This window comes from Mustela lutreola, chromosome 10, assembly GCF_030435805.1.
Source record: "Mustela lutreola isolate mMusLut2 chromosome 10, mMusLut2.pri, whole genome shotgun sequence".
Taxonomy (NCBI): Eukaryota; Metazoa; Chordata; class Mammalia; order Carnivora; family Mustelidae; genus Mustela; species Mustela lutreola.
Window position 1 is genome coordinate 49888197 of NC_081299.1, and position 14187 is coordinate 49902383.

At 38.8% G+C, this 14187-nt stretch overlaps 1 protein-coding gene across 7 annotated transcripts in view; it reads left to right on the forward strand.

Moving 5' to 3' along the window:
* The window catches only part of NFIA (nuclear factor I A), a 566515-nt gene that overhangs the window by 508910 nt on the left and 43418 nt on the right, over positions 1-14187 (forward strand). For all 7 annotated transcript variants that reach the window (XM_059138245.1, XM_059138246.1, XM_059138244.1 and 4 more), the window contains exon 9: positions 1136-1301. In XM_059138245.1, the coding sequence (XP_058994228.1) occupies positions 1136-1301 (166 nt within the window). The remainder of the gene's footprint in view (positions 1-1135; positions 1302-14187) is intronic.

Below are 14187 nucleotides of genomic sequence, written 5' to 3' on the forward strand. Positions count from 1 at the left end.
GGGCTGGCTGGGGCCGCCTCTGCAGAGTTATTAGGCTTACACTTAAAAGCCTGGGACAACTGGTTCTCCTTCACCTGAATTTTGATTTGGGATGACAGCCCAAATACCAGCTGTGATTATTGGTCGTGTACAGTGTCACTAAAGTCCAGAGTCAGAAAGGCCACATGGGAGACCATGAAAGATCTGAAGTGATCACCAGCATCAGGCATCTGACTTTTAAGTTTCTAACTTTTTTTAAAATAGTCCTGACATTATCCTATATAAGTGTCAAACTCCCGGTTTTGCGTTTTGATCAAAATTTTATAGGGTTTAAGGCAGGTCTCTCTTCGTGGGACTATTTTGAAAAACTTGAAAATAAAATGGATTTTATTGCTTTCTTCAGAGGGGAACTTTCTTTTGTCAAAGAGCTGTGATTTGGTTGTTCTAACATCAGGCAGCCAAATAAATATGACTGTTATGGCATATGCTTCTATAATTTAAATCAAAATTAGAAGTGATATTTTTCCCTAGCAGAATTTTGACAGCTCAATTCTAAAGTTTCTGTGCCTGATGTTATACAATATGTGAAAGAAATTTTTTATGTTCACTTAACATATTTATTAAATGTTATATAATATCAACTTTGAGGAGTGAAAATAAAATATTATTTTTAATTTCAAATGCGTATTTGGGCAACATCATTATATCTGTGTAAGTAGACAGTATGGAATAATTCCACAACCTACAAAACACTTGTGTATTAAATAAATACTAATTGTGAGAATGATGATGAAGGTAGCAGTTAATACAGAAGTGAAGCATTCCAGGCAAATGCTAGCAGGTCGTATTAGGGAAGCAGGGTGTATAGAAGGTCAAAGTAACTGAGAGATAAGAGATCTCTTATCAAAGTAATTGAGAGTAAGTTTGGGATACATTGAGCATGTGTGCCCGACACTAGGCTTTTGTGAAATGCCTCAAGAACAACCCAACGGTTTTTTAATCTCTGTACTCTGAAGGAAGAATTCAAGCAGCTAGAATACTTGGTAATTTTACGTAAGAGGTAACTAATGCATTGTCTTTCGTTTTCAGAAGCAGCTAACTGTTGATATCTGTTTCTTTTCCCTCTGCGTGTTTTCTTTTGCTCCTGCCTTCACAGCCCAATGGGAGTAGCCAAGGCAAAGTGCACAACCCATTCCTTCCCACCCCAATGTTGCCACCGCCGCCGCCACCACCGATGGCCAGGCCTGTGCCTCTGCCGGTGCCAGACACAAAGCCTCCAACCACGTCAACAGAAGGAGGTGCAGCCTCCCCAACCTCACCAAGTAAGTATGGATGAGCCGAGGCGCCGGTCGCTTTTCAAGCTCTATTTACTGGAATCCTCTTTTAAGTCTGCTCCCTAACTGCATAGGCTCTAGCGATAGACCCAGATCCCCGGGGATGGTGACAGCCTGAGTCTGCAGAGCCAAGACCAGATCACAGTGGACCCCACTAGTGGGTAGTATCAGTGACAACACATGTGGAAATGACCGGGTGTTTGGGACTACATGCCCAAGACTGAGCTCAAGATGTGACTTATTAAATTTTGCACCTTATTTGAGTGGCTTTGAATGCTCTCCTCCTGATAATCACACAGCGTCCACTTGCATGAATTCCCAGTAGCCAAAAGTTCCTTTTGTGTAGCCCCGCCATAACTTACAATCCAAGAAAAACGTACTTGATGAGCTATAAAGGCTGTTCACTTTATACATCAATTAGGTAAAAAAAAAAAAAAAAGTTTAAATCAAAGTAACAATTCAAAGGTGCGTACCTTGAACACCCACTGAGAGTAAGAGCCTGGCAGAAGATCAGAGCTGGTAGCCATGGAATTTGCTTGGCCAGGTGTGGTAGGGGGGAGGGGGCCTGGGGGTGGGGATAAGGTAGAAAGTATAATTGGATGGAAACAGAAAAGAATTCTTGGCTCTTCTCTGAATAGTATGGGAACATGTGATCAGACAATATGAGATTTCCAAACTTTTTTAGATGATAGGAATGATGACTTGCTGAATTAGAGGGATAGTTCCCAATATTTCAGAGATGACAAAGGAATAGAAATAGCTCAAACACACAAATTTGACTTTTATTAGTACCTGGAACGATGTCAAAAAGAGTGATGGCCAGAGGCAGAGTTTTGAAGTGATGGATGGATGACCTAACCTTGACAGAGGGTGTGATAAGAACCTCCCTAAAGCTTTACTGAGGGATCAAAGTGTAGGAAAGGATAGGAAATGTGACAGTAATCCTAACGAGAGCAGACCTCCAAGGAGTTCTTCAAAAGTGAGACTGGAGGCAAGGAATGTACTGAAGAAAAGATTGGAGTAGACCAGGGAGGAAGTGTTAAGAACTTGAAGAGCAATTACAGAAGTTGAATGGACAAGAGCACAAGGAGGGTTGCTTTGCAGATTGGACAGTCATTTCATTGACTATAATGAAGGATGATTCTAGGCCTCTTAGGTTCCTTACTTTCAGTTTAGGGGACATGATGGTTTGGGGTGTAGGAGGTAGAGAGCCAAAGAGGAAAAATAAGCTTCTGTTGACACTGTGTTCATTGGATTTAATTCTGGAGACACTAAACTCCAAAATGCAGCTCCTCGGGGACATGTCTTTGAGGATGAGCTTTGGGTTATCTAGTATTTACTCATTTGGATAACACATATGGAAGTGAGTGGCATTGTGCTTGGATTCTGGTATCACAATAAAAAGATTGAGGGTCCAGGGGCAGTTTTATGGGAATCCACTTCTCTTGATAAGAGGTGGTTCAACCCTTTCCAACAAAGGAGAAAACCTGAACATCTAGTGACTTAGGAAACAAAGAAGGCCTGGTCTGTGGATCTTGGAAGCTCAGCTTGAAAAAGAAGCTTCTGAGAAACAGAGGCTCATAGGTGCATCCTGCTTATTGTGCATTAATGTAATATCTTCCAGCAAGTTAGAGAAATCACCGTCCCCAAACTCTATTTAAATCTGGTCACTGGGCAATACCGGCCTACAGTTTGGTAGCCACCTAATACCTCCATGTACCACTCTTCTGTTCATCTTCTGCCTATCTGTGCAGGACAAGGACACAGTTCTTTCAAAGCCTTGTGGTAATACTTTAGCTATCCCGTTTACACTTTGCCCTCCACTACCACTGTCTCCTGCATCTAGAGTGCATTTTCCAGTAAGGGATGGGGCCCCTCAGGCACCATTTAAGACTAGGGATACCGTGTGCAGTTATGGAAGACTGAAATATAAGGACCCAGATCCCCATCTTTCCCATCACTAGCTGTGCTTCTCTTCGGATCAGCGTCCTCATCTGTAGAATGTGAGTGATGATCCCTGCCTGGCAGGGTTGTATGAAATCAGCCGTGATAAGCACCACCACCAAATAAATTGGAACATCTTATTATCTGCCAAAACTCTGGCCTAGTAGGGTCCCCAGGCTTGGGTAATGATGAAATAGGTCTGTAGGACACATAGAGCGACTCAGCCTCTAAATAATAGTGTTGGCTTTGGGTCCCTACATCTGGATTCCATGCCTTAGATTGAATCAAGTGCCTTGTATGAGAAGGTGTCTGTCGTCCTGTTATGACCAGACTCAAGCATTCCTTCAGCATTATGGGAAGAAGTCTGGAGGGGGTCCTGGTAGATCCAGTTGATGTGGTTGCATGTCCATTAGAACAGGTTCGAAGATTTTGGGGAGAAGGAGAATATCAGGAGAGAGAGGCCCAAAGGTTTAATTTGATACTTACCTTTTTTTTTTTTTTAAGATTTTATTTATTTATTTGAGAGAGCAAGGAGCACATGTGAGCTAGCACAAGCAGGTGGGGAGCAGAGGGAGAAGCAGACTCCCTGATGAGCAGGGAGCAGGGGCACAGGGCTAGAAACAGGACTCGGGGATTATGACCTGAGCGGAAGGCAGATGCTTAAGCGACTGAGCCACCCAGACACCCCTGATACTTACTTTTGAACCATATGATTCTAGGAATGTAGGGCAAAACAAAATGTTCTGCTGTGGCATAGAAATACTTTTATCATCATAAAGTCTAACCCTTGTTTCTGGGCTTTTTGGAGTTTGCTGAAATCACAATAATGTGTCATTTCACAGCAATATCTTGCCTTATTGTCTTTTCCTTTATTAATAAGAGTGGTAGGCTGGGGGACCCATAAGTTATAGCGTAGGAAAAGCCTTTCAAATTAAAAATCTCAAAGCCCACTGGTCCACACTGGGAAGAGATTTAAAAGCTCCCCTTCCATGCCTCCCCCCCACACACAAAATCCTCTTCCATGCTCTGATTTCTGAACCAGTTGATAAATAAAATAAAAGCAAAACTCAAGGTTGGAAGACCAGAGGATCACTTCTGTTATCGGAGAATTTAGTTTATAACTGTAGACAAATTTGCTTCCTAATGCTGAATCCCCAAATTACACAGTCACATCTCCAGTCACCGGCAGTGCTGGACCACCACAGGCCTTCCCAGGGGCGGGGTCTATTCTCCTGTTTAGAGACCATAGCATGAAGGTCCAGATGACTGTATGGCAAGAGTAGGACAAGTCACCACTGGTTTCTACTTCCAAACTCTGCAGTCTAGAGAATAGAAAGTGAGCACGGGAAAGGGACAAGAGGATGTGGAAGGGTACAAATATCAGAGTGAAACCGCCTCCCCCTCTCTTCCCATTCATCTTGATGACTACCTTCTTCCGTTCGCTTATTCAGCTCTCATATAGTGAGCACCTGTGATGTGCCAAGGACTGTGTTAGCTGCTTGGGATACAAAGGTGATTAATCCCTGCTCATCAGAAATGTGGGATCTGTGGGGGGAGATAGCTGGGAAATGAGTAGCTCACAGGAGGCAACACTGGGACACAGGCATGGGTTCTACAAGAGCACTTGGAAGGAAGTTTGGTCCAGGCCCGGAAACTCAGCTAAAGATGCTTTTGGAGATGGTGACTTCTATGCTGTTTAGTAGGGATAATATTCTGGCATTTTAAATCTGAGAAAGAAGGTAGAACTTTTTTCCAGAAACCAGCCTGGTGGGGGGAGGGGATGTCTAAAATTAGATTACCGCTGAATAAAAATTTAGGGCAAAAAATACAGTTTCATAATTTATGTGCTTTCTTAGAAATTAAAACCACAGGGTGGTTGGGTCCTGTTTATCTTTGACAGTTTATTAGAGCTCAACTTTAGCAAGAAGAATCAGGTATTAAGTACCAATGTACAGCATCCCAACGGTAAGGTGGAAATTGAGGCCTTTTTTTTTTTTTTTTTTTTTTTTTCCAAAAACACGATTTGTGGAACCTAGGACAACCTTTTCTATTTGGGATTTAAGATGACTGGCAGTTAAATAAGATTTAAAAAAATAAAAATAGGAAATCCTGCCAAGGGTCTTCTCTATGACCGACATTTCTGGTCCTCAAATTCCCTTATCTGTTAACGGGACCACTACTGACTGCTATACCCACTCTCTCAGGCAGATTGTCAGGACAAACTGGGGTGACAGATGCACTATGCTGTAGACAGTTAAGAGTCCAAGGCATAATTTTTAATACCATCTTATAATGAAATACAAATGGTTGCCAGCCTACAGCAGAGGATGTATTTTTAACCTAATCAGTTGCCTTTGGCACCAAATATCCCACTTTGCAGCTGTGGCCAGAAAAACATGGGTAAGGCAGATTTGGGAAAGAATTTGCCTGTGAAATAAATACATTTTAATGGGAAAAATCCTTACTAGTGCCATAAAACAACAACAACAAGAGGGGGTGGGTGGAGTTAGCAGTTCTCTCTCTGTTAAGTACTTTTATACTGTGATTTCTTTGAAGAGAGATTGATACACTACTATGCCAGGTCTGTTTAGGATATGGTGATAAATAGAGATAACCTGTAAGAGTAATTCACAATGGATGTATCCTGTTCCCACTGACTAATGCCTTTGTAAGTTTAGATACCCACTGAGAGATTATCACTTCTTTCATTCATTCAGTAAATACTAATTGACCATGAACTATATGCCAAGTCGTGTTCTGGGTGCTAGGATGCAGCAAGAAATGAAAGAGGTTTCAATAATTCCCTGATCTCATGGAGCTCATGTTGTAGAGAAGGAAGAAAGTCAACCCACAAAACAGTGAGTGTAAAAGACAGAGAGGATGTAAGATGGTGACATGTAAGCAGATCCTGGAGGTGGGGTGTGACTGGCCCTAGGGTGGCCAGAGAAGTCCTGTCTGAGAAGAGGAAATTTGAACAAAGACCTGATGGAAGTGGGAAGGTGAGTCTCTTCCTGAGACTGTAAGGGAAGGGCTTTCCAAGCAGAAGGAACAGCCAGCATGCCTGGCCAGGGTGGTGAGAACAGAATGTGTAGGCAAAAGGAGGAGATGAGGCTGGAGGTAAGGTGGGCAGAATCTGGGAGCTGGGAGTGAGGAGTAGGGTAGATAACGTAGGCTTTCAACAGTAAGGACTTGGGCATTTGCTCTGAGTGACACCGGCTAGCAGAGAAGTGATAACTCCCTAATTTTGAACAGAAACACTTTGAAGGCTTTGCTGAAAACAGATTTCTAGGGGGAAGAATTAAAGCAGAGAGACCAGTTAAGAGGCTGGGGTTTTTTTCCCCTTAAAATCAATAATATAATGAGTGTCTTCTACCTGCCAGCTGCTATTTCAGGCAGAAGAGATGCAAAAGGGCACAGTCCCCTTCCCTGTGAACAAATAGTCATCCAAGTTGAAGTAAATTAGTAAGTTAGGGACCAGGAGGTCCAACGGAGAAGGCTAGAGCAGGGAGGGAGGTGACACGCCATTGGAGGGATCCAGACACCAACATGGGGCAGTGTGGGTGGTGAGAATTATTTGAAGGGGAGAGCTGATGGGATTTGCTGATGCATTAGATATGGGTTGAGAAAAGAGAGTGAGACATCAACGACTCCCAGGTTTTTGACCTGCCCAACTGGGAGAATGGAGCTCCCATGAACTGAGATGGGAAGGTTCCAGAAAGAGCCATTCTGGGCAAGGGGCAGGGCCCAGAGTTTGGTTTGACCAAATTATGTTTGACATGCCCATTAGGTATCTTACCAGTGATACTAATTATGACAGCATCCTACCTCTGAAAGCTCTTTGCAACTTGCTGAGTTTTTCCATGTGCATCATGCATTAACTGGGGAGGGACTCCTTTTCAAACATGTAATACACTGAGTGGTTATTCCTAAGAACAACAGCTAAAGAATAGGAGAAATAATCTCATTATGTTTGGGCCTATTTGTGGTGTGAGGATTCAAAATGCACTATTCTTTTTCTTAATTGTACTGTAACATCCAATTTTTATAACAGGTTAGTACCAAGATCACAGTATAAATCTGGACTTTTCCAGAAAAGAAATTACAGATTGGCATCCTAGCCTAGAATTATAATGGAGATAAAGAATGCTTTGGGATTATGATGGAAGATAAAACAAGTGTATTTTCTTTTTTTAATTAATTAAGAACATAAAAACTTAATTTAAGAATGCATAAAAGGCTTGTAAACATTTTTCTCCATGCCTTCTTAGCCATGAACTTTTGATTTTTTAAAACTAGAACTGTATTAAAGTAGAAGCACACAATAACAAGTTTCCTTTATTATTTATTTTTACTTCTCCCATGAATCTTACATACATTCATTGTATGAATGAATATGAACCTGTTAACCAAGAAAATAACAATAACCTATGACCAGGATGGAAATTTTGTAGTATAATAATTAACGTATGTTCAGTGCTTTTCAGTTAGCAAAACTCTTTACATGAATACATTATCTTGTTCTGTCTTCCTAGGAGTCCTGTGTGGTCAGGATTTTATAGACAAGGAAGATGACATTAGAAAGTGCAGATGATTTTCCCAAGATAATACTGCCATAGAAGCCTGGTAGTGACTCAAATGCAGGCCTTCCCAAGCTCTTTCTACTACCCCATACCTACCTCATACAAATTACAGAGCAATGGGACACGATTTCTGGTTGCTGGGAAGCCACAACTGTCTGCTTATCTGAAATTAATAACAGCACAACAAAGCACTGAGCTTTTATTTATGTACCAGGCACTTGATAAGTATTTTTCTATATATTATCTTGTTTTAATTTTCCCAGTAATCTTATGAAGTAAGTACCTTTGTCACCCAATTAAGTTAATTTCCAAGGCTTCTCAGCCACATGTAATGGCACCATGATTTACACCCAGCCACCTTGAACCTGTAGTTCATACACTTGGCCATTGCGTCCTATGGCTAGCTTTGCATTAGCCCAAAGGTTCCGTGTTTTTGCCGTGAAAACCCTATGCGAGAAATACAGAAGATGTTAGTTAGTGGGTCATCTGTACTTTAGTATGAATTGGTTTCTGTTGCTGAGAGTAACTCTGGTTGTCAGGGAAAGGAAGAGAACAGAAGATTTGGAGGGAGATTAAACAAAAACAGCAAAAAAGACAAAAAATAGGAAATGTTGATAAAGGCAGATTTCCTTTATTCGCCAAGACTCCTGAGAACTTGGACTGTTGATGAATGCTTCAAAGAATTATTTTCCGAGTTATCATCCTAATAATGACATGTCTCCCTTTCACCAACACTTTTCCTTAAAATGTAAGGATTTAGAGCAAGACAGTGAATGATAGGTCACTTTTCACAATTTTTAGATGATGTAAGGACTAGGTTTCCTCTTTCAGAGAAGAAGCAGTGGATAACTACAAGAGAGAAGGGGAAAAGAAAGAAGTTAGTGGCTTCCTTTCACAAAACACTTTTTCATTACTGATGTCCAAACTATTGCAGTATTCTTTTTCTTTACATTTTTAAAATTACATTAAAATTACAATAAAATCATTCTTTGCTGTACACTTCTTTGAGTTTTTATAACATCATAGATTTTTAAATTTTTTTATTTAAATTCAATTTAGTTAACATACAGTGTAGTATTAGTTTCAGGGGCAGAATTTAGTGATTCATCAGCTGGATATAACACCCAGTGCTCATTCCATCAAGTACCCTCCTTAATGTCCATCAGCCTGGTACCCCCGCCTCCCCTCCAGCAACCCTCTGTTTGTCCCCTATAGTTAAGAGTCTTGTATGGTTTGTCTCCCTTGCAACCAATTCCACAGGTAGGATGGAAAACAAATCCAAAGGACTCCCTTCTTGTTCTTTCTCAGTCTTAAGTTAGTGTCTGATGTCACTTAGTGCCTGAGAACTCATTTTATGCTGATCTGTTTCCACACTGCTATCATTTTTTGTTGTTCTTGTTTTTGTTTTTTCCACATTGGTTTTAATTTCTCTACCACCTCTGCTGCTGTCTCCATTCTATTTCAGTGTTTTATACTCTTCTGAATTAGAAAGAGACCTATATATATGCAATATTTTAATATGTAATAAGAGTGGCATTTCGTAGAGGAGTGGAAGGGATTATTCAGTGAAGTCTATTGGAACAACTGTGTAACTGTCCAGAAAAAAAGAAGACTCCTTACACCAAAATAAATTCCAGCTGGAGGGGGGAAAAACATACAAAGGTGAAGCTTTAAATACCACATAAAAATATAGGATGACTTTTTAAAATAATATTGGACTGAGGAAGATTTTTCTAAATAACACACACACACAAACTCAGAAACCATGAAAGGAAAGACTGACCAATTCTACTCTAAGAGTATCAAAAATCTATGCATGAAAAAAAAAAACCATCATAAAGTAAAAAAAAAAAAATGAAAGTGGGAAAAATATTTGTCACACATGTAACATGGGGTTAAATTATCTAATATATAAAGACCAATAAAAAGACAGAAAAAGGTCATAAACAAAGAGAAATAGAGAACATTTGAAAGATGTCTTGTTTATGTAGCATAAAAACAATACAGATTAAGACTAGCATGGTATTTTTACATATCAGATCAGCAAAAATCAGAGAATACTTTGCATACTCTTGGCAAGTGTGTGGAAGACATACTCTTCTGCACTGTTAGAGGACTGTGAATTGGTCCAACGTCTTAGAAGACAGTTTAATTTTTCAAGTATATAAAAATATATATGAATATTATATATATTTATGTATATAAATTTTATATGTAAGTAATAAATATAGTTGGAAGTGTAAACACAGATGCTTATCAAGTATTCAATTATAATAAAAGATTAGTAATAACCTAAATATGTTACAAGAGTATATACATTAGGTACCCCTTAAAAATAGAGACAAGTCTATATGAGTTATGTTAAGTCAGCAAAGGAGAATCCTAGGAGTGTGTATGGAACACTATCAATCATAGAGGCGCCTGGGTGGTTCCGTGGGTTAAGCCTCTGCATTCGGCTCAGGTCATGATCTCAGGGTCCTGGGATTGAGCTCCTCATAGGGCTCTCTCCTCAGCGGGGAGCCTGCTTCCCCCTCTCTCTCTCTGCCTGCCTCTCTCCCCACTTGTGATCTCTGTCAAATATGTAAATAAAATCTTTAAGAAAAAAAAAAAAAAAGGGGGCTACTGGGTGGCTCAGTGGGTTAAGCCTCTGCCTTCAGCTCAGGTCATGCTCTCAGGGTCCTGAGATCAAGCCCCTCATCGGGCTCTCTGCTCAGCAGGGAGCCTGATTCCCCCTTTCTCTCTGCTTGCCTCTCTGCCTACTTGTGATCTATCTGTCAAATAAATAAAATCTTTAAAAAAAAACAAGCAAACCACTACCATAGAGTTGGGGGATGTACATACACATTTGCTTGTGTGTTGAAAGATAGAAACTGGTCTGTCATAGAATCTCCCTTTGGTACCTTATCCACTGATCATGAAAGATAATACAGAGTTTTAAGTCTCCTTTTATAACAAATGTAATTATTTTCAAAAATATGTGTGTAATTATCTAAAAATTCTTCTTTATATAACCTCAATCACTACAGTGACCAAAATTCATTTGTGGTTGGAGGGGGTCCCCATAAAATTCTTGGCAGTTTTTATGCATCTAGATTTTGGCTATATTTACCCAAATTTTGGATATCATAGCAGAAAATGTGTGATCTTTCTGGTAAGGAATAATATTCTTTTTCCCTCACAGACAGCATGGAGCTTAGTGTAAGGTTAGCATTTTCATTCTCCACAGCCAATAGTTGGTCCCAATTTCTGCTTTAGGAACCCACTGAATACATATGTCTTAAATCATAATTTTTCACAAATGCTTTTTGCAGAGTATTACTACTCTGCATATAATCTAATTTTGTTATGTTTACATTTGCAAGGGAAAAAGAAAAAGGATTATTGAAACTCAGTCACTTTGATAGGTATGTTCATATGCATTACCTTAATTTCATCTGATTATGATTATACATCTACAAAATTAGAATTGTCAGCCCTCTTTTAAAAAATAGAACACTGAAACTGAGTCAGGCTTCAAACTCAGGTCTGTTCACTCCTGTGCTTTGTACTCTACCAGGACACATCCCGCATTTAGAGATAGGATTTTGTGCATACACCCATCCTCTGAAAATCCCAAGACACTCCATAAAGAACTTTTACATTATTCCAAGAATAACATATGTTTGCATACCTTGCATTGGATGAAAAGCAGAGGAACAAGAGCACAGTAAGAGATGGACATTATAAAGGAGGGACAGAAAAGAACAGACAATAGATAATTCCACTCATTTAGGTTTCCTAACCCATTTGAGTCTTGTTTTTGCCTCTGTTTGTTACTTTTTCAAGATGACAGAAATAACTAGTGAGTTTTAAGATTTTCTTCATAAAAGTAATATATGACAGTGTAGGAAACTTGGAAAATATAGAGTATAAAAAATGAAATTATGTGCTCCTATAATTAATTACTATTAACATTTTGGCCTATTTTTCCCTTAATACATGTTGATGTGTATATTCATGTGTATATGTACACAGACACATATAAGATGATGGTGACCATGCTGAAAATAATATTTTGCATGCCATTTTCTTAATTAGTATTTTACACCTTTTCCCATTTCATAAAAAATTGGGAAATGTGATTTTAAACAATTTTTACCTATTCCTCTATTGGATATTAACTTTGCCCCAATCTGTGAAATATACTCCAGCATATTTTTGAAAATACATTTTGTCCCCAGCTTAAATAATTTCATTAGGCTGGATTCCTAGAATCGAAATTACTAGTACCAACCAAAATATTCATTCTGATACACATTACCAAACTGCTTTTCAGAAAGGTTGCACCAATTTACACATTACTTATATGAGTCTGATCACAACATTAACGCTGGAGAGGTTTAAGGTTTTATTTTTTGTAAGTGTTGGAAGGCAGATGTCTTGGAGTATAATGCTCTCAATCAGATATTGCAATCAATAGTCCCTGATTGGATGATTTTGGCATTTTTCTTCAATTGTTTAAATATAACATATAATGGAATTTGGGGGAATTTCCCATCTTGTTTGCTAAGCCTTGCTTAGGGATTACTTTCTGGACTGCTCTGGTAGAGAGTGTAATCATAGACATTCACTGAGGGATGAAGCCTTAAAGGGCTATGCATATTCAACTACATAATATTTATTATGGTGGACTTTTTATATATAGAAGCTCAGAGATGTTAGTTGGCTTGCCAAGATCACATTTCAAGTAAGATTACAATCAAATGGATTCAATCCAGGGTTTCCTGGTTCTAAAATTCATTTTCTACTGATTACCTTGGAGTGCTGTAAAAACAAAAATATGACTTGGGGGTTTTCAGGTTCTGTTTATGTTTTTTTAAGATTAAAAATTACTGGAAGATATTTAAAAATCATTCATAATGCCATTCTTCAGAGGTAGTCATTTTATGTGCCTATTTTCCAGTCATTTTCTATGCATATTTTAAACAAAATTGATCATGATGTGTGCATATGTGTCTATGTGTATATAACAGTTTTATAAATTGATTTTATTAATTTTATCTCACACTAGCAGCATGTCTGTGATGTCATTATTATTTGAAAATGTGCCTAAAAAAAAAAAAATGTGCCTAATGACTGCAAAATATTTCAACATACAAATAAGCATTAGCTTATAAGATGGCTCGGCTTTGTTCCTCTTTATAAGTAATGCTGTAATGAACATCTTGGAGCATAAATCTTTATCTGTACCTTTAAGTATTGGTTGAGGATAAATTCCCAGGAGTAGGTTTCCAGAGTTACACTGCCTTTTGAGAGGCCGCAGAAGCCTTTCAAAAGGGAGCAATCCATTATATTGATCTAAGTTTTTTTAGTAAACCCCAGCTGAATCCATGGGTTTATTCCCTGTGGCTATCAGATATAGCTTTCACCTGTGCCTACCCATATACATTGTTGCTTCTGATCAATATATATGTTCTACCAATCATACAACACACAGCATTTACATAAAAATAAATGACAGTTACAGAATTTGGAATAAATTTAAATGAACTGAAATAAGCCTCTATTCTTATCCTTCACAGCAATGTTATAGTCAGTTTAAATAGCCTGTCTACAGGAAACAGTCCAAAGTGCCTGCTTATGGCACAGATCTGGGTAACATAAGGCCAAAGTGTCTCCAGTTTATAAGTTGTTCTGATCCCCTTCTTTCTGTGTGCACCATGAACGGTCTTATACTTTCCTTTCTGCATATTTTACCCCAAATCATGATGTAGCTAGAGCCCCTACCTCCCTGTGAGCATCCTTAATACAAACAGAAATACCAGCAGAGCAAAACCATCTGGCTAAATTGCCTCTTCTCAAGATTTTTGTGAACTACTGGCACATTAGCCATGTCATGCAAATTGCTACCATACATGTTAAGTAATGCTAATATATTAAAGTTATAATTCATTAGCTTTTCAGGGAGAAAGCTTATGGGTATGTTATTCTGTAATAATTTACTAGCAATAAGTAGGTTTTAATTTCATGCCCTGAGGGCTGTCTTTTTTTGTTGGTAACTTGTTTGTAGAGACAAAAGATTTACAGAGATAACAGAATGAGGTAACTGACTGAACAAATGTGATCAAAATAATGGAAATTCAGTGTGGTTATCTTAGAGATTCCAAACATCTGGATGACAACAACAATATCCGTTCAGTCATGTGGGAATTTCTAAATCTCTGAATACTGGATCATGTGTAAAGAAAGGCTGTCTTTTCCTTGGCTATATAATGATCTTAATAACACTAACCCAGGCCCCATAACTTGTCGATACTGATAGATTTAGCTAAAGGAAAAACACTCCACAATATTCTCCAGCATTTTCTTTG